Source organism: Microtus pennsylvanicus, chromosome 3, assembly GCF_037038515.1.
Source record: "Microtus pennsylvanicus isolate mMicPen1 chromosome 3, mMicPen1.hap1, whole genome shotgun sequence".
Classification (NCBI taxonomy): Eukaryota; Metazoa; Chordata; class Mammalia; order Rodentia; family Cricetidae; genus Microtus; species Microtus pennsylvanicus.
Genome location: NC_134581.1, coordinates 61,058,651 through 61,086,043, shown reverse-complemented (window position 1 = coordinate 61,086,043; position 27,393 = coordinate 61,058,651). Strand labels below are relative to the sequence as shown.

Below are 27,393 nucleotides of genomic sequence, written 5' to 3'. Positions count from 1 at the left end.
CTCTCTAGCTTGTACAAAGCAAACAAACAAAAAAAAACAAAACAGAACAGAACAAAAACACACACACACATCAGGACAGATCAAATTCATGTATGTATGTGTGTATTTTGAAACAGCGTCTCTTTATACACTCCTGGCTGTCCTGGAACTCACTGTAGACCAGTCTGGCTTTGAACACAGATCCACCTGCCTCTGCTCCCAAGTGCTGGAATTAAAGACGTGTGCCACCACACCCAGCCAAAGTTCATTTTTTAATAATTGCGTGTAGCCAGGCGGTGGTGGTGCATGCCTTTAATCCCAGCACTCAGGAGGAAGAAGCAGGTGGATCTCTATGAGTTCAAGGCCAGGCTGGGGTACAGAGCGAGTTCCTGGACAGGCTCCAAAGCAACACAAACCCTGTCTCAAACAAACAAAGAAATTGTGTGTCTGTGTGGGAGAATGTGGCCTTGTGTGTGGGTGCTTTCCAAGGTTAGAGACTTTGGCTCCCCCTTGAGCTGCAGTTACTGGTGTGAGTTAGCAAACCGGTGCTGAGAACAGACTGCAACCCTTAACTGCTCAGCCGTCTCTTTGGCCCAAAGTTAATTCTTAAACGTAAACTTTTATTTTTAAAAATATTTGTAGATCAGTTTTATTTATTTTGTATTTTTTAAAGTGTTATGTATTATTGGTATTTGTGTGTGTGTGTGTGTGTGTGTGTGTGTGTGTGTGTGTGTGTGTGTGTGCAGGTGCCACAGCAAGCATGCAGAGATCAGACGACAATCCTCAGGAGCATCTCCTTTGTTTGTTCCAAAGATTGAACTCAGGTTGTCAGGCTTGTATGGTCTACCAACCCTGGTTGTTTTGTTTTTCAAGACAGGGTTTCTCTGTAGCTTTGGAGCCTGTTCTGGAACTAGCTCTTGTAGACCAGGCTGGCCTCGAACTCACAAGATCTGCCTGCCTCTGTCTCCCGAGTGCTGGGATTAAAGGTGTGCGCCACCACCGCCCAGCAGTCTTAAACTCCTGCATCCCAGGATAGTTTAGAATGCTCCACACTTTTGGCTCAGCCTCCTTGGCTCTGGGATTACAGGTGTGTACCTCTACAGTGGCTTTGTTCATTTTTTTTTTCTGTCAGGTTACTTACTGTCTCCGTAATGATTTGGGTGTATTCATTGTAAAGAAATCAATAATTTGTACAAATGTTTAAAAACAGTCCCCACTATGTTGTCCAGTTGTCTGCTTCAGTCTCAACATACTGAGGTGATGGGCGGGCAGCATTTCACTTACCCCCAGCTTTTATCTGCTCATCAAAATTTAAATTTTGAGCCAGGTGGTGGTGGTGCACACTTTTAATCCCACCACTCAGGAGACAGTGGCAGGTGGATCTCTGAGTTTGAGGCCTGCCTGGTCAACAGAGAGAATTCCAGGACAGCCAAAGCTACACAGAGAAATACCTGCTTCAAAAGAACCAAGATAAATAAGTAAAAATTAAATTTTAATATGTGAAAGCTTAAAATTTCTTAGGCAGTTAAAAGCGTTATTATTTTAAAATCTATACTTAGGTGTATGTGTGTCTGCAGGTGGGGTATGTACATGTGAGAATAAGAGCCCAAGGAGACCAGGGGCGTAGGCTCCCTTGGGGTACTGTTCCATACAGCTGTGAGCCACCATGTGGGTGCTGGGAATTGAACCTGGGTCCTCTGACACAGCAGCCAGTGAGTTTAACCACTGAGCCATCTCTCTAACCTTTTCTTATACAGTTAAAGCTTAGTTTTCTGGATTTTTATACCTTACTTGGGAAGCTTCTGATATTAAAAATAAATTGTTTCTGTTTTATACTAGATCTTTTTAGAGTTAGATTTATAGTTGGTTAGCTGGGCATGCTGATGTGTGCCTGTAATCCCAGCATTCAGGAGGCTGAGGCAGGAGGATTGCCTTGAGTTGAAGGCCCTGTCTCAGGTAAAATCAAAGTTAGAGATATGTAGATGTTTACCGTGCCTGGACTGTATTTTTGTGAGTGGTGAGACAGAGCTGTCGCGTCTCGTTTATCAGACAAACTCATTTTCTCTTTCTCAGAATATTTTCATTTTATACTCAGTTTTCTCATATCCAGAGATCATTTGCTGAACTCTCTTTGTCCCATTGATCTATTAATCTTTTGAAAGCCAATAGTATCTTTGTAATTTGTTCTAACATTTGGTTGGCTGAAACCTCCACATTTTCTTTCTTTTTTTTTTTTTTTTTTGGTTTTTCGAGACAGGGTTTCTCTGTGGTTTGGTTTTGTTTTGTTTTGTTTTGTTTTTTTTTTTTTTTGGTTTTTCGAGACAGGGTTTCTCTGTAGCTTTGGAGCCTGTCCTGGAACTAGCTCTGTAGACCAGGCTGGTCTCGAACTCACAGAGATCTGCCTGCCTCTGCCTCCCAAGTGCTGGGATTAAAGGCGTGCGCCACCACCGCCTGGCTCACATTTTCTTTTTAAAAAATTTCTGTTCTCGTGCATATAGTCTTGTAGATCAAATATAACATAGGGCCGTTTAGAGTCAACTTACCAAGAATTACCTCTCCCCCCACCCTCCCCTTATGGAACCTAGGCTGACTTCCAACTCATTATCCTCCTGCCTCCACCTCGTGAATGCTGTGATTCCAGGCATGGGCCACCACACCCAGATAAACTACAGATTTTTGTGTTGATTTTGTAACAATTAGAATAGTAATGAACTCTTAGGGCTGGGGATGTAGTTGGGTGGGATGGTAGATCCTTACTTAGTAAGCGCAAGGCATCCCCAGTGGACTAGGGGCTTCTCCTATTGTATTAGCTGTGAGTCCATCTGCTAGCCCAATGCCCAACAGAAAAACCCTCCCTCCACCCACTTTCTTATGGTTTATTAAGTAATTATGTGTGGTCAAAGTGTAATAGTCTATAGTCTCTCTCTCTCTCTCTCTCTCTCTCTCTCTCTCTCTCTCTCTCCCCCTGTATCAGAGATCAAGTGACTGCTTCAATTGCTCTTCATCTCCTCTCTCTAGGGATTAAATTCAAGTCCTCATTCTTGCATGACAAGTGTTCTACTGACTGGTCTATCTCACCAATTTAAATTTATACCGTCAAATAACAATGGTTTCTTTCTTTTCTTTTTTGGTTTTTCGAGACAGGGTTTCTCTGTAACCCTGGCCGTCCTGGAGCTCGGTTCTGTAGCCTGATCTCGGTTCTGTAGCCTGACCTCGAACTCAAGAGTGCTGGGGTTAAAGGCGCGCACCATCACCGCCGGGCAACAATGGTTTCTTTTAAATACTTAAATCTTTATTTTTTTTCTCACCTTTTTACAATGTCTACAACTCCCAAGTGTTGAATAAGAGTGGCCAGAGCTGGCACTTCCTAGGGGTTTTTATCAATTACACAGCCTGGGGTGCTGCTCCCTGGGGAAGAGGCCCCAGGACCCAGCAAACGGCTCAAGACTGGATCATTGGTCAGGAATCTGCCTGGGGAGCCACGTTGGCGAGAGCCTGCGGCAGGGCGTGGACTCCAGCCCCGCCAGGGGCGTGCATAGTCGCCGCCAGCTGCCAGCTCTGGTGCTGGGCACAGCTCCAGGAGCCGGGCACCGATGGGTTGCGCGCTCAGCATCCAAGGAAGCCGGTTGGTGGGGGCGCTGCTCCTGCCCTCACGTCAGGTCTCCCGATCTGCGCTATGTGCTACCTTTAGGCCGACCCACCAGCTCGACTCTCCGGCTGGCAGAGGGCTGGGCCGCGCCACGCTGACGCGAGCAGTGTCGCTGCAGGCGCCGCCTTGGGAACCACTAAGTGTGGCTCTGGAATTCTGGGTGTGGCTGCCACTAGGGACTGGAGGGACCTTGGTCTTCCCATCTCTTTCGAGGGCAGGTTTAGAAAACAGGCTTGTGATTGGTGCGTCCTTGGGGTGGAGGAATAGCAGGTGAGAATGACTGGAGGGTGGGGAGATCTGGCCAGGAGTGAGGCACCACCTGGTCTCCAACGTCTGAACTCAACTGCCCTTTCCGACCTGGAGAGAAGTGCACTACCCTGCCCAACCCCAGCAACCGTGCAGTCTCTTACTGGAAGTGAGGAGAGGCAGGCAAGCATCCTAGGCTGTTGTGCTGAGCAGGCTGATGGCCTAGCTTCTTCACATGTGGTCAGAGGCTCACTGTCTCTCCTAGTCACCAGTCGGGGAGGAAGGAAGGAGGAGCATGGCCCATCACAGCACAGAAGTGTCCTTGCTAAGTTACGGGTTCACGCGTCCAAATTCAAGGTCTGTCCTTCATTCCTCCCGTTACCTCAGCAAACCTCGGCATTGTTTGCCCTGCCGATTGCCCACTGCTCCTTAGGAAATGCTTCTTTGTTTCCATGGCAACCTATACCTGGACTTTGCTTTTTTTTTTCTTTCGGCGGAGGGATTTCAAGACAAGAAAGATCTCTCTGTGTGTGTTTCCCTGGCTGCCCTGAAACTTACTCTGTAGACCAGGCTGGCCTTGAATTCAGAGATCCACCTGCCTCTCAGTCTCCCGGGTGCTGGGATTAAAGTTGGGTATCACCACCAACCAGCTTTCCCCCCCTATTTCTTAGGCCGCTCTTTATAACCTAATTTTAGGGGAATTGCCCCTCTGTTCACACACACACACACACACACACACACACATCACACATTCTTTTAAGCCCTGGGGCTCTTCTCCCTCTCTCCCTCCCTCCTTCCCTCCCTCCTTCCTCATTTGCATTCAGATGGAATTCATATACCATAAAATTCATGTTTGTTTTTTATTAAGTATAAAAGGATGAAACCTTTTATACATGCTAAACATATGTGCCACACAGCCAACCTGCTGCCTGTGCAGTTCAGTGATGTTTATAATACTTAATCATTTGCCCTGCAAAGAAACTAAGTGTTCCCTTAGACAACCACTCCCCACTTGCCTTTTCCTGGCCCCCAAGGAACTATGAATCTACTGTATAGCTTTACCAATTTTGTATATTCCTTCTATGTGTATACGTAGAGTAAGTGGTGACTGCCTTCTTTCAGTTAACAATATTTTAAAGATTCCTTCAGGGCTGGAGAGAACGCAGTGGTTAAGAGCAGCTAGGTTGAGTTTCCAGCCCTGCTTCAGCTGGCTCACAGCTGCCGGTAAGTCCAGCTCCAGGGCATCTGACATCCTCTTCAGGCCTCCACAGGCACTATAGTCAACCAGCACTTACTAACTTCCTACCCTCCCCATAATACTTACAATACCGTATTTTATGAGTCCAAGTGCTCTATCTGCATGTGCGCCAGAAGAGGGCGCCAGATCTCATTACAGATGGTTGTGAGCCGCCATGTGGGTGCTAGGAATTGAACTTGGGTCCTCTGGAAGAGCAGCCATTGCTCTTAACCTCTGAGCCGTCTCTCCAGCCATTGGCTAATTCTTTAAAAAGATCCATTCATGATTGGCAAGTGTCAGTGCTTTTTTTTTTTTAATGGCTGAAGAAAGACTTTTTTTATCTATTGCTGGGTGTTTAGTCTCTTTGCACTTTTTGGCTTTTCTGAATCAAGGTGTTGGGAGCATCCATGCATAATATTTAGTGTGGTCATTTCTATCTGCTTTATTATTTTTAATTTTGTGTCTGTGTGTGGGTATGTGTATGCTAAGTGCCCCCAGAAGCCCCAGATTCCTCTGGAGCTGGACTTACCATGCTCGTGAGCTGTGTGATGTGGGTACTGGGAATCCAACTCTGGTCCTCTGGAAGAGCAGTACACGCTCTTAACCACTGAGACGCCTCTCCCGTCTCTGGACATGCATTTTAAAGTCTCTTTTGTATGTGCCTAGGGGTGTTTGCTAGGCTGTATAGTAACTTCAGCAGTTTGAAGAACTACCAGGTTGTTTTCCAAAGCACCTGCCCCACTTAACATTCCAGCAGGTGGAGAGAAGGCGCCCAGTCTCCCCACGGTCTCACCCGCACCCAGCATTGATGGCGGCATGTGGAGTATGCTTTGTGGGTTTGATTCTCTCTTCCTCATGATCAGTGGTGTTGATGTTATATACCTGCTGGACATTTAATATCTTTTGAGAAATACTGGCTCAAATACGTGCCACTTTTTTTTTAAAGATTTATTTATTTATTATGTACACAGTATTCAGCCTCCATGTATGCCTGCAGGCCAGAAGAGGGCACCAGATCTTATTACAGATGGTTGTGAGCCACCATGTGGTTGTTGGGAATTGAACTCAGGACCTCTGGAAGGGCAGCCAGTGCTCTTAACCTCTGAGCCATCTCTCCAGCCCATGTGCCACTCTTTAATAGGGCTATTTGTCTTTTCATTGTTGAATTGTAAGGATTCTTTTTTAAATTGTCAAGCTTGGTGTGGTAGTCCACTCATTTAATCCCAGCACTTGGGAGACAGAGGCAAGTGGATTTCTGTGAGTTCAAGGCCAACCTGATCTACATAGTGAGCCTGTGTCTCAAAATGGATGAATGAATTTTGATTTAAGAAATCCACATAACATAAAACTTAGCATCTTAATTTCTTTCTTTCTTTCTTTCTTTCTTTCTTTCTTTCTTTCTTTCTTTCTTTCTTTCTTTTTAAATGGCTTTTTGAGACAGGGTTTCTCTGTAGCTTTGGAGCCTGTTCTGGAACTCTTTTTTTTTTTTTTTTTTGGTTTTTCGAGACAGGGTTTCTCTGTGGCTTTGGAGCCTGTTCTAGAACTAGCTCTTGTATACCAGGCTGGCCTCGAAGTCACAGAGATCCGCCTGCCTCTGCCTCCCGAGCTTTGGGATTAAAGGCATGTGCCACCACCACCTGGTCAGCATCTTAATCTTTTTAAGAATGTAGTTCAGTGTTAAGATCTAGCATGATGGCTCAGCGAGTCTGAAGACCAGAATTTAATCCCTGGAAACCACACGGTGGGAAGAAGCAACTTCTGAAGCTATGCTTGACCACTGCGGGCGCACAGGCACCCACATGCGTAATTTAATACAGTATTTATATTTAAAAAACCAAAATTGATGGTATACTTCCCTTCCTTTAAATTCCTTCTCTGGGTCCCCACTGCTTGTAAGGTAGTGACTGCCGTCAGGGCTCACAGAGTCCACACCAGGCTGCTTTGACCACCTCTCCAGCCTCACTCTTCACCAACACCTTCCAGACACAGGGCTTCTGTGATGCACCGCATCCAGTCCCACACCTCCAGCCTCCCATCCTTTGACCTCACTAATGATCCCTCTGCAGCCCCCAGCGCCTTTCTCCACCCAGTGAATGTCCCGTGGAGCTCAGCTGTGTGGTGTTTGTTGCTTTAGAAGAGCCATCCTTGCCCTCCACAGGTGAGCCTGCTCCCTGATAGAATTTCTCCCTTGCTTTTCCTCAATGCATACATCACAGAGTTGTAATTACATACTGCTTTATGTAAATCTTTGCTTCCTGTCTGCCTCCCCGGGCAGGCAGGCATGTTGCAAGTAGTGCCTGGCCTTCCTTCCCTGAAACACACAGCACTTACCCAGAGCTGAGGGAATAGCAAACATTCATTTTTCAGTTGGTATTAATTTGTAGAAGGAAGGCAGAAGGGAGAGGAGCTGGTTGTCCTCTGAGCATACTGCCTGCCCCTCCTGGGACAGGAATCCTGAAGCAGAAGGTGGGTGACCATCTGTAGGTCACCTTACTTCCTGACCTCTGCTTTTTACTTTTTGAATGGAGACTTTCTTGTCCCAGAAAGCAACAGTGGCTTCCTCAGAGGTCCTAACAGAAGTTGTAGAGGGCAGTACAAGCCTCTCTGCCCACACCTCTACCCAGTCTCTCAGGGCCTCACAGTTGCCTGTGCTTCTGAGCAGAGTCTGGTGGGTCCACAGGGCCAGAGGGATTCTGAGGTGGACATCCTCAGATGCTCCTCTGCTAGACACTATCCATGGGTAAACAGAGCTGAGTTGTCCTCAGAGAGGAGCCACACCCCTGGCAGCCTAGGTTGGGACATCTGTGTGGCCAAGGTTGTCTATGTACCTCCCTGCAGAAGAGTGGCCACTGGGAGTACAGGGGTGTTCTGTTTCTGACTGAATGCAAGTCTGTTTTTAGACCTGAATGACCAGCTTCTTGTGTGGAGATGGCCAGGTCCCAAGGGGCCTGCCAAGAAAAAGTGGTCTGTCATCGGGCCTAGTGGGGCCAGCTTGACAGATGCTGCCCCAGCTGTGGGCACTGCTGGCAAGGCTAGCAGCCAGTCAGGCAGTTTGTAGAACCCAATGCCTGCCCTGATGTGGCCCGGGCTCTGTGGGAAAGCCTGGGTGTCCTGGAAGGGAAACTCCCAGGTTTCAACTGTTTTAAGTCTGCAGGCCTTTGAACTCTGGGCAGGACAGAAGCAGCAATGGCTACCCTCAAACTTCCAGTGGAGGGAGGAGCATCTGAGCATGGCCGGGTCTGGTGTAGTTGTATGCCTCCTGGCCATCAGGTGGGAGCCCTTCCCTGGTACAGCTTAGGCACCGGACTACCTTCTCCTGCGGGCTCCTGCTTTCTGGTGTTGTAGGTCGAAGATCGAGGCATGCAGGATACATGTGGAGCTCTGTGAGTGCATACGAAGCCCAGTCCTGTCCCCACTTGGTTAATTCCCGTGGGCAGGGAGCTGGACCTCTAGGTGTCCTTCGCAGAGTGTGGTGGGACCTGGGACTGCAACTCTCAGTGCTGGTGAGGGATGGGAAGCTCAAAGGGCAGGGCTGTAGGAGTCCCCCCCCCCACACTGCACTTTGACCTCTTTCAGATCATCACACAGCTCAGAAGCAGGAGGAGTTTCTGTCCTTCTGTTTTGTAGAAGCGCAGGCTCCGAAGGAGGTGACAGGATCACCAGAGGTTCAAGGTACAACCAGGAGCTGCTGTCCCTCCAGGGCTTGTATTTGTGCCGTAAGAGACCTCTGTTTCCAAACAAAGTGCATACACAGAGGAATCTTCAGCTGGGAGTGTTTGTTTAGTTCATGAATTATTTCTTTTTTCTTTTTTTAAGATTTATTTATTATGTACACAGTGTCTGTCTGCATGTATGCCTGTAGGCCAGGAGAAGGCACCAGATCTTATTACAGATGGTTGTGAGCCACCATGTGGTTTCTGGGAATCGAACTCAGATCCTCTGAAAGAACAGCCAGTGCTCTTAATCTCTGAGCTATCTCTCCAGTCCTCCATGGATTATTTCTGAGCACTTACTGTCCACATGAGACTGAGCAGGTCCCTGGAGTGTGGGGAACTGAGGGTAAGACTCAGCCTGGGAGCTGGTTCTGTAGACAGGCTATGCAGCCTATGGAGTCTTCTAGGTAGGATGGAGACCACTTCCCTCCTTAGAAACAGCTGCAGCTTCAGGGAGAAGAGATGCTGGGACAAGGACAAAGGGATTCTGTCCTGGGTAGGAGCAGGCTGGCAGAGAATGGCCCAAGCAGAACTGGGAGGGCCGCTTATCTGTACCCTCTTCCCAGAGCAAGGCCAGTTGAGCACCTTGCTGTGACCTCTGTCTCACAAGGAACAGCGACCCTTTGGCAGGCTGAGAGCCCAGATTGGATTCAAAGGTCAGGAAGAGGAGACCTTGGAGTGGTCCAGTCACCCGAGCAGAGGATGGCTGGGGTGACGGCAGATCTGGACTGAGGCGAGAGACACAGGCAAATGTTTTGGCTGCCATGGTAGGAAGATGGAGGCCAGCCTTTCTCTCAAAATCCACTGGGCAGAAAGACAGGGCTTTCTTAATTCTCTGGAGGGAGAAGAAACTGCTGTTCCTGTTAGAACACATTCTTGCTTAGCCAGTGTCCCCCTCCCAGGTGGCTGAGCCTGCACACACCCTAGCTGTCCCAGCTTATTTGGTACTTTGAGTAAAGAAGCCAGTGGTGGCCCAGAGGCAGGTGGATCTCTGGGAGTTCAAGGCCAGCCTGATCTACAAAGTAAGTTCCAAGACAGTGAGGGCTGTTACATAGAGAAATCCTGTTGAGAGAGAGAGAGAGAGAGAGAGAGAGAGAGAGAGAGAGGTTGTTCTTGGCTACATGGTGAGTTGAGGTCACTTGAATAAATGATACCAAGAAGGAAGGGAGGGAAGGAAGGAAGGATGGAGGAAAGAAAGGGAAGGAAGAAGGAAAATAGGGAGAGAGGGAGGGAGGGAGAAAGGAAGGAAGGACTTTGCTATAGTGCTCGGTCTCGGGACTCTACCTTTGCTCTTACAGGGCTAGAGCTGGACTGAGGTCAGGTGGTCATGGAGGAACCTGAGCTGGACCTGCTTACCATCTTTTCCCACAGACCCTTCCAGGAAGAAACATGGCTCCCTGGACTAAGGAAACCTGTCACGGTTTGAACTGAATGTGGTTCGGTTCTTTCCTCTTTCCGACCCTCGAGACTCATGCAGGTGTGGCTGTGGCCAAGGAGTTAGTTGCTGGACACCTCCATGGCAGTCCAGCCCTGTCTGGCAGGTCATGGAGTCCAGCTGCCTCCCATTTTCCAGCCATAGAATGGAGGCAGCAGCACTTGCCCTGTTTATGGCCTAAATGATATCTAATCTTTGTGCCTGGTGCATGGTTAGGGGGCAAACCTGGCCTGGAAGTTTCCTGTCTGGCTGCAAGCACCAGGCACTGCAAGCAGACCTGTAAGCTAATAGACAGCCAAGGGGAGCAGCCCCCCACCTCCTAGAGAGAGGTCTGGCCTATGGCCCCTCCCTGTGTCTGTACTCTGCTGTCTCTTGCTTAGCTTAGACCTTCCTCTAGCAGCATCTGCACAGCTTGCCCCTGCTCTTCGCTCTAACCGCACACCTCCCCATGGTCTCCTGTTTCCCTGCCTGGACTCATTAGAAAAGGATGATGAGCTAGCAACCTCTTCATTCTTGGGAGGCTCCTGGCCAGGTGCAGAAGGTGTCGCTTGGGTCTGGAGTATGCATGTGGTTCTAGCTTCACTGGTATGATCTTTCCACAGCCCTCTGAAGAGCCTCTGCTGGCCACACACCCCTTTCATCTGAGTGCATTGCTAGTCTAGGCGGCCTCAGATCCTTCTCTGGGCAGGCACTGTGACAGACCTAACAAGTGCAGCTTCTTTTTGAGCCATTGTCCTGGGATGCTGAGTTGGGGCAATAAGATTGGGACCTAGCAGGTGACCTCATTTACTAGTCCTTCCCCATTGCACCAGTATGGGTTTTGGCTATGGAATCTCTTGCCCCTCTTTCTAGTCAGCAAAAGAGCACAGCCATTTCTTCAATACAATGGATCTGCTGGGTGTGGCCTCAAGACAGCAACTACAGAATTATTTTTTGCTCAAGAAAGAAATTCCCTTTTATCCTCACATTTAGCGTATTAGTGACTCACCCCGCTCCATACATATTGTCCTATTTGTCCTCAGGGGGGCTCTTGCCGGCCAATTTCTGGGTTGTGTGGAAGGACTCTGGCTTTGAGAGAACACAGGAAGATTCCCTAGGGAGGATACAGTGTGGCTCCAGCTAGCTTGTACCACATGGGAAAGCCAACCCATCCCTTCCTTGGCAGAAGGAAATGGATTGTGTGACCTTAGCAGGGAAGGAGAATCTCTAGTGGCGTGGGGGTCATCCTGTCTGGCTACGGTGTGCCTGAAACTTGGTATAGTCAGGACCCTAGGTAGGCTGGCCATGGGAAGAAGGAGGCATGGCCTTCCCTGTGAGCCACAGAAAAAGGAGGTGGTCAGGGATCTTCCAGTGGCTTCTTTACTCCGCCTGCAGGTTTCAGTTCACCTTGGAGCATTTAAAAGCCAGACACTGAACATACAGCTGCCTTGTGACCCAGCGATGCCAGTGCTGAGTGTTTACCCAGTGGAGTGAATACTTGTGTTTGCAAGGCTGCAACCAGAGCTTTCTCATTGCTTTGGTAACAAGCCAAACTTGGGACTGCCCAAGCCTGTCATCAGGAAAAGGAAAGCAATAAAGTATAGTATATTTATACAAAGGAATTATCAGTGAAAGTGCAGCTTACAAAGGTAACACAGCATGCAGTAGGGATAGCGCTCATTTGGAAGAGTGCTAGCCTAACATGCACAAGTCTTGGGTTCAGTCCCTAAGAGTGCACGGTGGCGGGTGGTGGAGACCCATAATCTCAGCATGTGGGAGATGGAGGCAGGGGGATCAGAGTTCAAGGTCATCCTCCGCTATATAGCAAGTTCTAAGCCATTCTGGGCTACATGAGACCCTGTCTTTAAAAACCAAGTCCTAAACAGATCTTCATACAGCCCTGTGGATGTGCCTTGGAGTCTTCAGATGCATGGTAAGATGGATGATGTGGTCCCAGTCTTACAGGGGCAGCAATCCGCCGTCAGATGTCAAGGTTCAGGCTCTCATGGTCCCACTCTTACAGGGGCAGCATGTTGTAATGAGGTCACTCGTTTGTCCTGGCTGCTCAGCCCCGAAATAATCACACAGAAACTGTATTAGTTAAATCACTGCTTGGCCGTTAGCTCTAACTTCTTATCAGCCAGCTCTTACATTTTAATTTAACCCCTTTCTAGTAATCTGTGTATCACCACATGGCTGTGGCTTACCCATCACGTGGCTCCTCTCTGACTCCGCCTTCTTCCTTCCAGCAGTTCAGTTTCAGTTTAGTTTCCCCTGCCTACCTAAGTTCCACCCTATCAACAGGACGAGGCAGTTTCTTTATTCACCAATGGTATTCACAGCATACAGAGGGGACTCCCACATCAGGCAGCTGTCTGCCCTCAGATGTCAGGGTTGGGATTCTCCTTGGGATGGTGGGGGCGAAACTACAAGGAGCAAGAAGGGGTTCTGGGGGCTGGTTTCCCCCTGTGTGCTTTTCAAATGTTTTGAACTGCTTTATATGGTGATGCATGCCTTTAATCCCAGCACTTGTGAGGCAGAGGCAGGTGGACCTCTGAGTTTAAGGTCAAAGGTCAGCCTAATTTACTTAGTGAGTTCCAGGATAGCCAGGACTATATAGAGAGATCTTGTCTTAACAACAACAATGAAAACAAAACAAAACAAAACAAAACAAAAAGAAAGGAAAAGGAAAGAAAGAAAAAAATAAACAAAAAGGAAAGAGAGGTTTTGGACTGTACACTTCCTTTGCTATGTGTATATTATGCTTCATAGCAACCTAAAAATAGCTGTTTAAGTACAACTCTTAGAGACTCTGATGTAACTGCTCTTAAACAGAACTTAGGCATTTTCCTCTTTTTTTTTCCCCCTCCCCTGAGACCAGGTTTCTCTGTAGCTTTGGAGGCTGTCCTAGAACTAGCTCTTGTAGACCAGGCTGGCCTCGAACTCACAGATATCCACCTGTCTCTGCCTCCCGAGTGCTCGGATTAAAGGCGTGCACCATCCACCACTGCTCGGCTTGTTTTGTTTTTATGTGTGTCTGTGTCGTGTGTAGGACGTGTGTTGTGTGAATGTGGACACATACGTGGGAGTCAGGAGACAGCTTCAGAGTCATACTGTTCTTCGCCCTCTTTGAGACAGGGTCTTTGTTGTGGTTTATTGCTAACGGGTCCTCAAACATTAGAGGATTCTCCTGTCTCAGGAGTACTGAGAGAGTACTGGAGTCACCATGAACTTTGCTTGGGCCCTGAGGATTCTAACTCAGATCCCCGTTACTCCCTGAGATATCTTCGCAGGCATTTTTATAAATTATTTTTATTTATTTATTGACAGGGTTTTTCTGTTTAGCCCTGGCTGTCCTGGAACTCAACTCTGTAGACCAGACTGGCCTTGAATTCAGTGCTGGGATTAAAGGCATTTGTCATCACCACTGACCTTTCCGGGCATTTTTTTTTTGAGATATAGCACAGGCTAGCCTTAAATTCACTATATATGGGAGGGTCGCCTTGAACTCACCACCCTTCTGCCTTAGCCTGCCAAGTGCAGGAATTATGGACCTGTACAACCACAGCCTTGTTTGTTTTTCTCTAAAGTCCTGCTGGTGACTCTAATCTGAGTCCAATTAGTAGACCCACATTAGTGCTAACAGGAGGTGGGCTGGGAGGCCTGGGGGATTTGAAACTGCGCTCAAGGCAGAACCCCAAGCCCAGGATGCTGAGCCTTGGCTTCTGAAGTTCTAATCCAAGCCGGAAGTCTACCCAGTTTCCTATCCCTTGTGGCTGCTTCCATGACTTTTGGATTTGTCCTGTCAGGGGCCTGCATGGTGATGTGGCCTTTGTCTGAGGAGAACAGCGTTGTTGGCATCTCTCTCCTTGGAGACCACAGAGCCTCAATGTCTTGGCTGACTACAGAGGAGGCATTGGCGCTCAGCCTGGCTTTGAAAAGAGTTGGCAGGACCCACAGGGAGCTCTAGTATCTCAAAAGTCCACAAGAAATCAACCTGGGAGAGTGTGGTCCTTTCCTAGGGAGAAGTCGCCCAAGGGACACTCCGCTGGGAGTCGTGGGGAAAGCCCCGCCTGTGGTCACAGGGGCCCTGTTGGTTCAGGGGAGCAGGGCCAGCTGAGATTTCAGCTTTGGCATCAGCCACAGGCATTGCTACTGCCAGAGGCTCAGAAGAGACCTGGAGGGAGCTCTGCTCTGAGGTTAGGAAGGACTAGGGCGGGAAAGGACCTGGAAAACTGGAGGGAGCATTGGCTGGATACAGACACAAGGAGGACACAAGCCTGGTACCCTGGAGGCTGCAGGATTCGCCTGTGTTTTTAACCCAATAGATAGATATCCTATGTTGTCTTGTGATGGTCCTCCTGTCCCTCCTCTTCTCCTTCCCTCCTCTTCCTTCTCTGTCTCCTTTTTCTTTCCTTCTTAGTCCCTCTCCTCCTCTCCTTTTTCCTTCTCTTTTAGAGACAATAATCTCATGTCCTTGACTGGCCTGGAATGTACAGGTAGCCAAGGATGGCTTTGAACCCTGGTCCAGACGCCTCCACTTCCCAAGTGCTGGGATTACAGGCATGTACATGCATCTGGCTGTCTAGTTCTCTTTATGCTTCTGCATGCCTTCTGTGTCCCTTGATCTGCCAAGCGCGGTAGATTGAGTGACTCCTGGTGCTAGGCCAGGACTGTCTGCCTCCCCTTCAGACCAGGGCTCCCAAAAGGAAGAATCTAACCATGGGTGACCTTGCCAGCTCCTGTCCATCCCTTCTCTTCCTTGCCCATGCGGCATCACTCATTTTCTTTTTTGGGGGGTGGGGGTTTCGAGACAGGGTTTCTCTGTGGCTTTGGAGCCTGTCCTGGAACTAGCTCTGTAGACCAGGCTGGTCTCGAACTCACAGAGATCTGCCTGCCTCTGCCTCCCAAGTGCTGGGATTAGAAGCGTGTGCCACCACCGCCCGGCTTTCCCCATCTCTTTTTGGTGTCAAGAAGCATTCATGTTCTCTGTCTCTCTCCCTCTTCACTGCCTCCCTTCAGAAAACACTGAGTGTTGATGTGTGCTAGGATGCAGACATTCTGGGGTTGGAGCTCAGAGTCAGCTGAGGAAGGAAGAAACGGAAACAGAACAGCAAATAAGGGGTGAGGAATATAGAGGGAGAGAGGGAGCCAGTCGGGGAGATGGGGATGCATTTGAACTGCTGGCATCTACACAGCGGGAGGTATTTGAACTGGTGGTTCAGAGAAGACCCAGACCTCCCCAGGTAGATAAGCCGGGAAGGCGGTCCGCTGTGAGGGGCTGCTGTGGTGAAGAAAGTGGGGTGCTGAGCTGAACTGTATGGGGTAGAGTAGCAAGTCGTGAGGGCAGAAAGAGGAGCAGGGATAGACATGGCGGCAGACTTTAATTCGAGCACTGGGGAGGCAGAAGCAGGCGGGTTTCTATGAGATACAGCTCGCTCTTTATAGTGTGTGCGTTCAGGCCAGCCATAGCTCCACAGTGAGACCCTGTCAGGAAGATTAGGAGTGACAGGCACAGGTCGGGGACCTCAGTGCATTCCTCAGAGACAGGCAGGGGCAGAGCTGGTTGCAGCTGACTGTGGATATAGGAGAGAGAGACAGTGTGTGAGGCGACACTGGCAACGCTGGGGCGGGTGTGGCTAGGGAGAGGTTGGTTGCCAGGATCCAAGAAAAAAGACACCAGGCAAGGTCTGGGCTTGCATGCTGTAGCAACAGTGGAGAAACAGATATTTTGATTAATCAGTCAGGTCAGGCCCTCAGGACTGTGTCGGGTGGAAGGAGAGTGACTTGAAGATTCTCGTTAGGGGTAACTGGATGGAGGGTGAAGCCTTTCATGGATACTGGGTGCTTAGAGAGAGACGCCGTCTTGGGATGGGGAACAGGTGGTTCTGAGCTTACTCTGATAGACTCCTCCAGAGGACAGGGCTGAAGTTGGGGAGGCAGTAACTTGCCCAGGTGGGAGATTTTGGAGTATCTGTCTGGAGATGGCTCGACTCATGGGGCCCCTCTGTGATGTCTGTGGGAGGCAGCGAGACTTGCATCCCTGGTTCCAACTCATTTGCCTCTCTCTCCTTTTCTATATCACCCTTTCTTGACATCTCCCTTTGCTGCTACCCAGCTCACCCTGCTGCCCTAGGGCAGACCCCAGCCCAGGAGCAGTGATAACTTCAGTGACCTTCCTGGAGGAAAATGGAGTGAATGGGAATTCTGCACAGGCCAGTGGGGCTCCAGGCTCCTACTGGAGCCTCTCCTAGGCTTACCTTAGACCCGGCTCAGCTCAGGAGAGGAGCCTCCCTTTACTGTGGAAAGATGTTGCCATTTCCCTGTTCCATCCTTTTCATGGCAGTAGTTATTGTAGTTTATACAGATTTGGGGCCGGAGAGATGCTCAGTGGTTAAGAGCATGTGTTGCTCTTGCAGAGGACCTGGGTTTGGTACCCAGCACTCACATCAGGCAGCTCACACCCACCTTTAACTTCAGATCCAGGGCATCAGCGTCTCTGACTGCTAAGTGCTCTGCACTAGTGCAAAGACCGTATAGGCAGACACATATACACACAAAATAAAAATGCATTTTTAAACTCTAAGAAATTTTCTTTTTCAGATTTCAGTATACTAGACCCTGATAGTAGCTCCACTGTTGGAACATAGGGATGGGTTGGAGCTCAGGATTATAGGTATGAACATAGGGATGGGTTGGAGCTCAGGATTATAGGTATGAACATAGGGATGGGTTGGAGCTCAGGATTATAGGTATGAACATAGGGATGGGCTGGAGCTCAGGATTATAGGTATGAACATAGGGATGGGTTGGAGCTCAGGATTATAGGTATGAACATAGGGATGGGTTGGAGCTCAGGATTATAGGTATGATTTATTTATTTATTTTATTTTATTTTTTTATGGTTTTTCGAGACAGGGTTTCTCTGTGACTTTGGAGCCTGTCCTGGAACTAGCTCTGTAAACCAGGCTGGTCTTGAACTCACAGAGATCCGCCTGCCTCTGCCTCCCGAGTGCTGAGATTAAAGGCGTGCACCACCATCGCCTGGCTATTTTTTTTTTTTTAAGGATTTACTTATATGTATACAGTGTTGTGCCTGCACACCAGAAGAGGGCCCCGGATCTCATTATAGATGGTTGTGAGCCACCATGTGGTTGCTGGGAATTGAATTCATGACCTCTGGAAGAACAGCCAGTGCTCTTAACGCCGGAGCCATCTCTCCAGCCTTGTAGGTATGATTTATGACCTTTGGGTTATGAGAAATTGCTTTCAGGAAAAATCGGTGGCAGTTGGATGGACATCAGCTGCCTACAGAATCAGGTAGAGGGCTGAGCTCCCTGCTCTTAAAGTTCCCCTGGGTCAAAGTCCAAGTAGTTATCAGGTGCCCCATGGCCTGGCAGGCTCTGATGTGAGTGCTAGAAACTCACTCAGCCTGAAGGTCTTCATATGGTACTGTTGCTGCTATTCCTCACCACACACACACATCTATCTGTCTATCTATCTATCTATCTATCTATCTATCTATCTATCTATCTATCTATGTTTTTTTTAAGACAGGATTTCTCTGAGTAGCAGCCCTGGCTGTCCTGGAACTCACTTTGTAGACCAGGCTGGCCTCAAACTCACAGAGATCCGCCCGCCTCTGCTTCCTGAGTGCCTACTATTCCTTTTTAATATTTATTACATTTGCTGATTTGTATGTGCGCGCACATGTATGTGTATGATGTGGGGGAGATGCATGTGCTGCTGCATGAGTGTGAGGTCAGCGGAAATTTTCAGGGGAATCAATGCTCTCTTTCCACCACGTGACTCCCAGGGATTAGACTCAGGTCCTCGGGCTTAGTGGCAAGCCCCTTAATCTGCTGGGCCATCTCACTAGCTCTTTTTTGTTTTTCGAGACAGATTCTTGATATGTAAGTTCTGGCTGGTTTAAAAGTTGCTATGGTAGACCAGGGTAGCCTCAAACATGCTGGGATTCCTTGCTTCTGCCTCCCAAGTGCTAGGATCACAGGTATGTGCTACAATGCCCAGCTCCATTGCCTGCCTGCCTGCCTTCCTTCCTTCTTTCTTTTTTCTTTAATTTTTCTCTTATTTAATTACATGTGTATGTGCATGTGTGTGGACATATGTGTGCCTTGGCACATATGTTGAAGTCCAAGGACAACTTTGGAGAGTCTATTCTTTCCTTCCAGTATGTGTGTCCAGGGATTGAACTCAGGTTGTTGGGCTTGCCAGCGGGTGCCTTTATTTTTTTATTTATTTATTTTTTTTTAAAATATGTATTTATTTATTTATTATGTATACAATATTCTGTCTGTGTGTATGCCTGCAGGCCAGAAGAGGGCACCAGACCCCATTACAGATGGTTGTGAGCCACCATGTGGTTGCTGGGAATTGAACTCAGGACCTTTGGAAGAGCAGGCAATGCTCTTAACCACTGAGCCATCTCTCCAGCCCCAAGCGGGTGCCTTTATTTCCTGAGCCATCTTTCTGGTCCACCTTTCTTACTAGACAGGTCCCAGGCCTTGAATTTTCTCCGTAATCAACGATGACCTTGAACTTCTGCTCAAACCCCATCCCCCAATTAAAGGACACATTTTTTTGCTATCAAATTAACAAAGATGAGAAATGAAGATTTCAGAATAGGACTTGGGTGTGGGGGTGGACAGCTTTTCAGGTGCTGGTCACTGGGTTAGTTGACATAGCTTATGCAAAACAGTTTGAAGGTGGCTCTAAAGAGCTTGAGAAAAGTTGATTTTCAGGCCTCTAGTTTTCCTTTTTAGAATCTATCTCAGATTGGGTGTGGTGGTGCACACCATGAATCCAGCACTTGGGATGCAGAAGCAGGTAGAGGCCAGCTTGGTCTACAAAATGAGTTTCAGGACAGCCAAGGCTGTTATAAAGAGAAACCTTGTCTCGAAAAACCAAAAAAAAAAAAAAGACTCTATCTCAGGAGTAAATGGTAATTTGGGAGAATTTTTGTGGAACAACAAAAGTCACAGAACAGATTATATGATCTGCAATATATATAAAACATTCATTTACACTTAAGGTTAAGAAAATGGGTAAAAGACTTGAATAGAATTTTTCTTTTCTCCCCCTCTTCTTCCGTCTCTTCTTTGAAACAGGTTCACATTATGGAGTCTAGGCTGACCTCCTGCTCCATGCTAGACAAGCACAGTATCAACTGAACCACATCCTCAGCTCTTCTCGGGAATTGTTGTTTTTGGTGTGTGTGTGTGTGTATGTGTGTGTGTGTGTGTAGACAGGGTTTCTCTGTAGCACTGCCTGTCCTGGTACTGCAGACTGGGCTGAACTCAAACTCATAGAGATCCGCTTACCTTTGCCTCTCTGAGTGCTGGGATTAAAGGTGTACACCACCACCACCACCCCCAGCAAATTTTAGGGAATTTTTTAATGGATGATTTCAATCATTTGTAGATGCTTTATACTTACCACATTCTCTACAGCAAACATTAAAAGGTTAAGAGAAAAGCCCTCTGTGAAGTGGGAAGTGATAAAGCCAAACATACCCAGAAACTAACCTGAGGAGTTGGGGGATCAAGTTGCTAGAACAGTCTGTCACTTCGCTCAGTCAATACAACCGTGTGTCACTTAGCCACAAAGAAACATTCCGAGAAATGTGTCATTAGTAGATCTTGCTGTAGTGCAGACATGGAGTGTGCTTACAGGAACCAAGACATCGCTCGGTGGTGTGCCCGAGGGAGCTATGTCACAGGAACCAAGACATCGTTGGGTGGTGTACCTGAGGGAGCTATGTCACAGGAACCAAGACATCGCTGGGTGGTGTACCTGAGGGAGCTATGTCACAGATGAGTTGCCCATCGTGGGCTGAAACAGCATGCAGTGTGGTTAACTGTGTGTGGTGATATACATGCCAAACCTTCTATGAGGTCGAGGAGATAGGTCACCAGGTCACATGGTACTAGGCCAATGTTATGAGTGAGGTGGACAGATCTTCACATTGTGACCCTGGACAGGGCCTGTCCCTTGTCAGGGTTAACTTTTTTTTTCTGATCTGTATGATGTTGTGGTTGCGGGCTGTCAGCCTAGATAAACTACGAGGGTCCTGGAGGACCTTAGGCCAAGTCTGTAATTCTGTCTCTCTTTTTTTTTTAAGTCTTTATTTATTTATTATGTATACAGTATTCTGTCTGTGTTTATGCCTGCAGGCTAGAAGAGGGCACTAGACTCCATTACAGATGGTTGTGAGCCATCATGTGGTTGCTGGGAATTGAACTCAGGACCCTTGGAAGAGCAGGCAATGCTCTTAACCTCTGAGCCATCTCTCCAGCCCCCTGTAATTCTATCTCTTAAAGAAGACAAAGTGTTTGTCTGCATGTGCCTGTGAGGCACACGTGGGTGTGGCAGTCGTACAAGCCCATGGGTGCACACACGTGTGGAAGCTGTTCCTCTGGAGCTGACCGCCTTATGTATTTATTATTTATGTCTCTCATTGGCCTTTCCCAAAAGATTTGGCTGATTGCCTAGTGAGCCCACTGCCCATCTCTGCCTCTCCAGGTCTTGTGCTGCCATGCCTGGAATCTTTACAGGGTTCTGAGGATCGAATTGGGGTCTTTATGTTTGCAAGGAAGCACTTTGCAGACTGAGCTCTCTCCTCAGCCTGAAAAAGGACATTTTTGAAATAGTTTGGCTATCATGGCTGAGGTACTCCCACTGTCTGAAGGTGACTTAGGCCACCACTTCCTAGTCTGGGGCAGCTCCACTCCTTCATTGCAGCCGCCCTCCCTTGTAGGCTGACTGGAATCTACCTTCCGCATCTCTAACGGCATTTGATAACGGACCCTGTCCACTGCAGCCTTTCCCAGAAACTGATAGTTTACAGTAGCTGCCAGGGCACCTTAGAAACTTCCACTTTCAACATGAACACGTCTGTGTCCGTCCTCCAGGGTGGGGCTGGAGGCTTTACTCTTCCTGGACTAGCAAGCAGTTGCCTAGAAGTTAAAACAGGGTGGACAGACACATCTTTTGTTCTGGGCCAGGTGTTAACTGAACTTTAGGTTTCAAGACACTGTGGGTGGGAGACACCTCCCAGTAGACAAAATGCAAATGAAGGTGACAGACATAGTATGGCCTATCAAATGGGCAGAAGTGGGGACGGTGCTTAGAAATGGGAAAATGAGCTCCCTCTCCGAAGGCTGGCCACTGGGTTAATGGGCACAGCCTGTGGAAGTGACTCCAAATTATGACATCTTCAACTTTACCTTGTACATCAAGCAAGGGCAGGGGCCAGACCAGCTGCTCCGGATGGACAGAGTGAAGCCAATAGGAAAAGATACCCCTTAGTCTTCTTTCTAACATGGACACATTTCCCTCTAGCAACCAACAAATGCATGGGAAGACAGCATCTCTGAAGAGCTCTGCGCCCTGCACAGAGAAACCAGAAAAGGTCCAGGAGCCCCCAGGTGACAGGTAAGGCCCCTTTCCGATCAGAAGTTCAGACTAGGAAGGGTGGGGACTGTCAGGAAGTGACCTGCTAGTGGCTAGGCATTAAGGGACTGGAAAGATCCCTTTGTCAATAGAGCACCTGTCTTCCCAAGCATGAGGACCTGAGTTCAATCCCCAGTGCTCATGTGAGAGAAAAAGGCTGATCGTGGCGATGTGATTTTATAATTCTGGTGCCAGGGAGGTAGAGACAGGAGAATCTCTGTGGACAGCCAGCCTAGCCTAACGGGAGGGCTCCAGACAGGTGAGAGACCCTGACTCAAAAGAGGTGGATGGTGTTCTTGAGGGTTACTCTCAAGGTTGTCCTCTGGCCTACACACTCACACACACACACACACACACACACACACACACGCATGCACACACATGCACACACATGCACAAAGACATATAAATATGAGAGGTGGGGGAATCATAGGTCTGAGTCAGGCAGAACACCTTAGCACACCTTGTAGGCTGAGCATAGCCTACTGAGGTCTCTTCCTCCCACCCTTCCAGCCTGACCCAGTGCACTGGGACCTTGCAGGGACCAGGCTTCTCAGGTTACCAGTCTCCTCCCTGCCCACCTGTCCTTGGGCCAACCTGGCCAGAGCACTGCTTTGTATTTCATCAAGTTCTTTCCTGCTCAGTAGCCTCAGCCAGTCAGTTGAATGTGCTGAGTGCCTCAGTGAGGAGGTGCAGGCTGCACCAGGAGGCCGCACGGAGGGCAGATCTGTCTGTATCATGGCCCTGGAGCTGTGAGTCTAACGCTTCTGGCTTGTACACCCTTAGACTGTAGTCCCTGAACCCACATTGCATGTGCCTCTGCTCACTCCTTGGCTAGAGAAATTGGGGTGTCTTTGCTGCTCAGGGCTGAGCAGCTCCTCAGCATTGTGGGAGACGGAGGCTCAGGCCAAGCATACCTTCGTGGGTGTTGCACTCCAATCTGCTTGGGAAGGCGGCCTCGTGAGCGCCCTTCCTCAGAGATGAGCAGCGTGCTTGCAGTTCTTAACCGTTTTACTGTGTTTCTTAGAGAAGGGCCTTAGTCGCCAATCTCTGCTCCAATCTTCTGGCTCAAAGCCAGGGCAGAACTGGCACTGAGGATACATGGGTCGGACTCAAGGGTTCCTTGTCCCTGGAATGGAATGTCTCCTTTGCAGCCTACACTGGTCAGAAGGCTCGAAGGGTGAAGAGATAAAGAAGTATGGCCGGGAAGGGGTAAGTGTGTGGAGGCCACCTTTGTCTGCTCTCTGATGGATGTGTGCTGGGATGCCCAAATTCACTATTGGCCTCTTGGCCACTAGGCCTGTTAGCAGAAGCCCAGGAGACCTGAGTGAGAGCCCTTGCCTTGATGGGGATAGTGTGTTCCCTCTAGTCACCGCTCCCTGTAAGAACTCAACATTACCAGGAAATAAGCTAGACTTGGAACTCAGCCCTTCACACCCTTGCTGCTTCCCAAGGGGTAAACAGCATTATCTCCCAGTGACCAGAGCAGGGCCCTGAGGTGGTCTGACCGCTAGCCTCTCAAAGCCGGGTCTTGTGTTTGCAGACACCACTGAGCAAATACAACCAGCAGTACCACAAGCTGTTTAAAGACATCCCCTTGGAGGAGATGGTTCTCAAAGGTGAGCCTGGCTGGTGCGTACCCAGCCCCTTTCTTGGGAGCCTTTGTGCTTAGTTTACACGTGGGAACAACTTCGATGCGGCTGGTCCTTTCTTCAAAAGCCTGAGGAGAGAGACAGCGTGGTTTGGGATGCAGGGTTGAGTTCTGCAGGTTTGTGGGAGGAAAGCTCTTTCTGTTCTGCTCTCATTGCAGACAGAGTGTTGTCCCCTGCCCAGATCCCTCACTGAGCACATAGGAACATTTGTACAAGCTAAATCCTCTTCTTGGGGCAGGGTAAAGCCTGTTCCTGAGGTAACAGGAATCTGGGTCTAGAGACCTGGACAGGAAGTTGCTCAGACCTTGTGGGCAATGGAGAAAGAGGAAACATCTAGCAGTCTAGTGGGGTGGAGTGGGACACTCAGGATTCTCAGAAGGACCCTTTGCATGCTTGTGGGATAGACTGGGGATGGAGACAGGAGAGTCTGAGGACAGGTGAAAAGGTAAGAGGATCCAGACCTGGGGCTTCTCTGGGTTATCCTTCCTCATGGCCATCCTTTCTCCTCTGACTTCCCAGTGTGTTCCTGTGCCCTCCAGAGAGACCTCCTTCTCCATGGCCGGCTCTATATCTCTCCTAACTGGCTCTGCTTCCATGCCAGCCTCTTTGGCAAGGATGTCAAGGTAGTCATGAGTGGTGAGGGTTGCTATGAACCAGGAAGGCCCCTGCCCGGGACCAGGGGAGGGATGGTCTCCTGCTGTAGGTATGCCTCTAGTAGCCATGCCTGTTGTCCATGTCCTCAGCACATGGTGAAGCCTCTCACTGTCTGGATGAGTAGCCTCAAGGTATCTCATCCCATGTTCAGGGAAGTAGTTCTCCTCCTAAAACACAGATGATTCTACATCTGCTGGCCTGAACGATGGACAGCTAAATTATACTGGCTTCAGGTATCTCAGAAATAATTTCAGGGTCAGAGTGCGGTGTCATTTTCAGGGAGAGTCACTGGTGTGATTAAGGGCCAGCTCAGGGGACTCGGTGAGTAGTGAAACAATTGTCTTTGGAGCCTGGATAACAGGGATCATGCGCAGAGGAGAATCTGAAGCAGCGTGTGTTATCCAGGCTGGGGCACAGAAGTAGGGATAGTTGGAAGGGGGCGCTGAATGAGACTGTCAAAGGCCTAGATGGCCCCTGCTACCACACACAAGCAAGGCTTCACCAGGGTGTGCATTCTTGGCTGAGTGCCAGCTGTGTCTATCCTTTGCTCCAGTGCAGAATGCCCAGGGCCTGTCTTCTTGGGCGGTAAGTCCTGAGAGAAGCACGCCTCTCTCTCTCGTTCTCTCTCTCTCAGGTGGTCATTCCTGTGGTATCTGTGCAATTGATCAAAAAACACAAGATGGCGCGACTCCTTCCCAATGGACTGGCCATCACCACCAACACCAGCCAGAAGGTCTGTGGGTCTCTGGGCCAACAACTTCTCCTTCTCTCCACCATAGCTCTAGACACTCATGGCCCGATGCCGGCCTGCTTACTCCCAGACTTGGACTTCTTACTCTGTAGCTGTTCCAGGTGGTCTTGTTTGGTTCTCACGGCCCCGTACACTTCTGGGCTTGGCCCTGATCCATGGACATGGTCTGCTGGTGCGGCAAGAAGCCCCATCTCACTCTAGACCTTTCTGTTTCCTTTAATGTCCCAGTACATCTTTGTGTCTCTGCTCTCCCGGGACAGCGTATATGACGTGCTGAGGAGGGTCTGCACCCACCTGCAGGTATGGAACCCAGAGGCAAAGGTTGATCTAGGAGTCTGCACCCAGGTCGTGGGAGAAGGCAATTCGGGGAGATTAACCTGTCTCTCTAGCACCAGGAATGGAGCAGAGAGAGGGGACTTACTGTCAGCTCAATACACCAGAGGCTGTACTTAAACTCTGCATCACTGGGTATATCTTTTGTTTTGTTTTTGTTTTTCGAGAGAGGGTTTCTCTGTGTATCTCTGGCTGTCCTGGAACTAGCTCTGTAGACCAGGCTGGCCTTGAACTCACAGAGATCCACCTGCCTCTACCTCCCTGAGTGCTGGGATTAAAGGTGTGCACCACCACCACCCAGCATTGGCATATCTTTTTGGCCAGTCTTGGTGTGTCCCCACCTATGCTTTCTAAGTGTAGAGATACAGGGGCGTATGGCTGCTTCTCAGTGCACCCTCTGGCCAAGGTGAAGAAAGGGAAGTAGGGTGGGGACAGGGGCATGGAAAATGAGTTGCTTGGGATTTGCTCCCCTACAGTAGTACAAAACACTCCCAATTCCCCACTGTGCAGAAACTCTGACCTGGGCTCCACCCAACACAGGCAGCGTGTTTGTGGGGCCTCCCCGTGTTTGATCTCGCCTGTTTCTCCCCTCTCCTCCCCAGCCTTCCAGCAAGAAGAGTCTGAGTGTGAGGAAGTGCCCCGAGGAGGCGGAGTGCGAGTCTCCGGTGAGAGCTGAGGCTGGAGCCAGGGCCTGCGAGGGAGCGGGGCTCCAAAACCTTAGGGCCACCATGTAGAATTAGGGTACGGGTTCTGGAGCCGGTGGCCACACTGGTAAGGGGCTCCTAGACTGCATGCCTTGTGGAGCACAGGGCCTCAGCAGATTTGCCGACTCTGACAGAAGTATGTCCCCAAGCACTGGCTGGGCTGAGTCCCAAACCAAATGGATGCCAAGCCAGTCATCCATCCTCTTTCTTTTCTCAGAGGAAGGAGGACTTTCAAAGCCACAGACATGTCCTTAGACAAGAACTCTGAAGTCAGAGGCTGGGGAGGTGGTTCTGTGGTTATGAACACTCTGTGGTTAAGAGTGGTTGCTGCTCTTGCAGAGGACATACAAGCAGGCAAAACACACACACACAAATACAAGCAGGCAAATGACACACACATATACATCAAGCAAAACACACAATACAACAGGCAAAACACAGACAGACAAATACAAGCAGGCAAAACACACACACACACACATACAAGCAAAATGAATACATTAAAAAAAAAAAAAGAACCCCAAAGCTGTCCCTGACAACCCAGACTTCTGCTTTCCTTCGGGAGCTGAGGCCCTGTGTAGGTTCAGTTGAGTTTTGAGGGCAGAGATGAAGTGTCGGTGACCTCGAAGTGTTTAGATTTCCTCAGTAACCATGAAGCATTTAGTCCGGCATGCAGTATACAGAGTATCATGCCAGGGGGAGAAGTCATTGTTTCCTTTGGTATTGATTGGAACCATATTCACCTCTGCCAAGGTCAGTGGCTTGTTCAGAGTTAGGATCTAGGTTAAATAAGCCATAATTTGTACCATCTGAGGCAGTTTTGAGCTCAGATCTGAGCACGTACTCAGGTTGTCTGACCGAAGATGACCACTGTACTTCTTCACTGTGGTCTTCAGACATATTGTTTGGGGGAAGGGGTTCCATTTTCTTCAGTGTTTTAAGTTGCCCATGCTCATACAACCAAATCAAAAACTCAGTGGATCAAAAACAACAACCATGAAGCAATAGGTGTGAAAGGAGGCAGGGACAAGACGCTAAGACGAAAAGGACCAGCTGGGGCAAGAGTGAAAATGTTAAGAGAAAAAAAAAATATTAAGAGAGGGTAACAAATGGTTATGGTGCATTGTGTACGTATGAAATTATTTAAAATGACATAAAATTCAACCAAATGTATTTTCAGTAGTAATAGTGAATGGCATAATTACAGTTAATAATACTTAAAAGATGTTTTCTGACCAAAGGATGATATAGCCAGGGAGTTTCCAGAAGAGACATGCTGTTGCTATAGTCCTCTCCTGAGGAGGCATCTGGAGAAAGTCTTGATAACCCTGGAGTGGGCTCCTTAGGACCAAGGATGCTCATGGTCCGTCTTCTCCACAGGAAGTCCTTATCCCTGAGATGAAGTGGAGAAAAGTGTGCCCAGCCTCCGCTTCCCTGTCACTCCCCGACAACATCTCTTGTGTCTCTCGGATACCTACAGACTCCACAGATAGCTGCTTCCCCTCCAGAAAGCCTCCAGGGTCTGGTGAGTTCAGGATCTTGTCTGTGGCAACTGCTTGCAGAGTCTTCACCCTTTTTCTCACTTCTAT

The 27,393-nt window shown here is 48.8% G+C and overlaps 1 protein-coding gene across 3 annotated transcripts in view; it reads left to right on the top strand.

The window, feature by feature from the left end:
* Gramd2a (GRAM domain containing 2A) overlaps positions 1-27,393 on the top strand; it is a 39,429-nt gene that overhangs the window by 6,833 nt on the left and 5,203 nt on the right. For all 3 annotated transcript variants that reach the window (XM_075965648.1, XM_075965649.1, XM_075965650.1), the window contains exons 2-9: positions 21,600-21,692; positions 22,865-22,922; positions 23,254-23,329; positions 23,882-23,985; positions 24,651-24,749; positions 24,996-25,067; positions 25,703-25,765; positions 27,185-27,329. In XM_075965648.1, the coding sequence (XP_075821763.1) occupies positions 21,600-21,692; positions 22,865-22,922; positions 23,254-23,329; positions 23,882-23,985; positions 24,651-24,749; positions 24,996-25,067; positions 25,703-25,765; positions 27,185-27,329 (710 nt within the window). The remainder of the gene's footprint in view (positions 1-21,599; positions 21,693-22,864; positions 22,923-23,253; positions 23,330-23,881; positions 23,986-24,650; positions 24,750-24,995; positions 25,068-25,702; positions 25,766-27,184; positions 27,330-27,393) is intronic.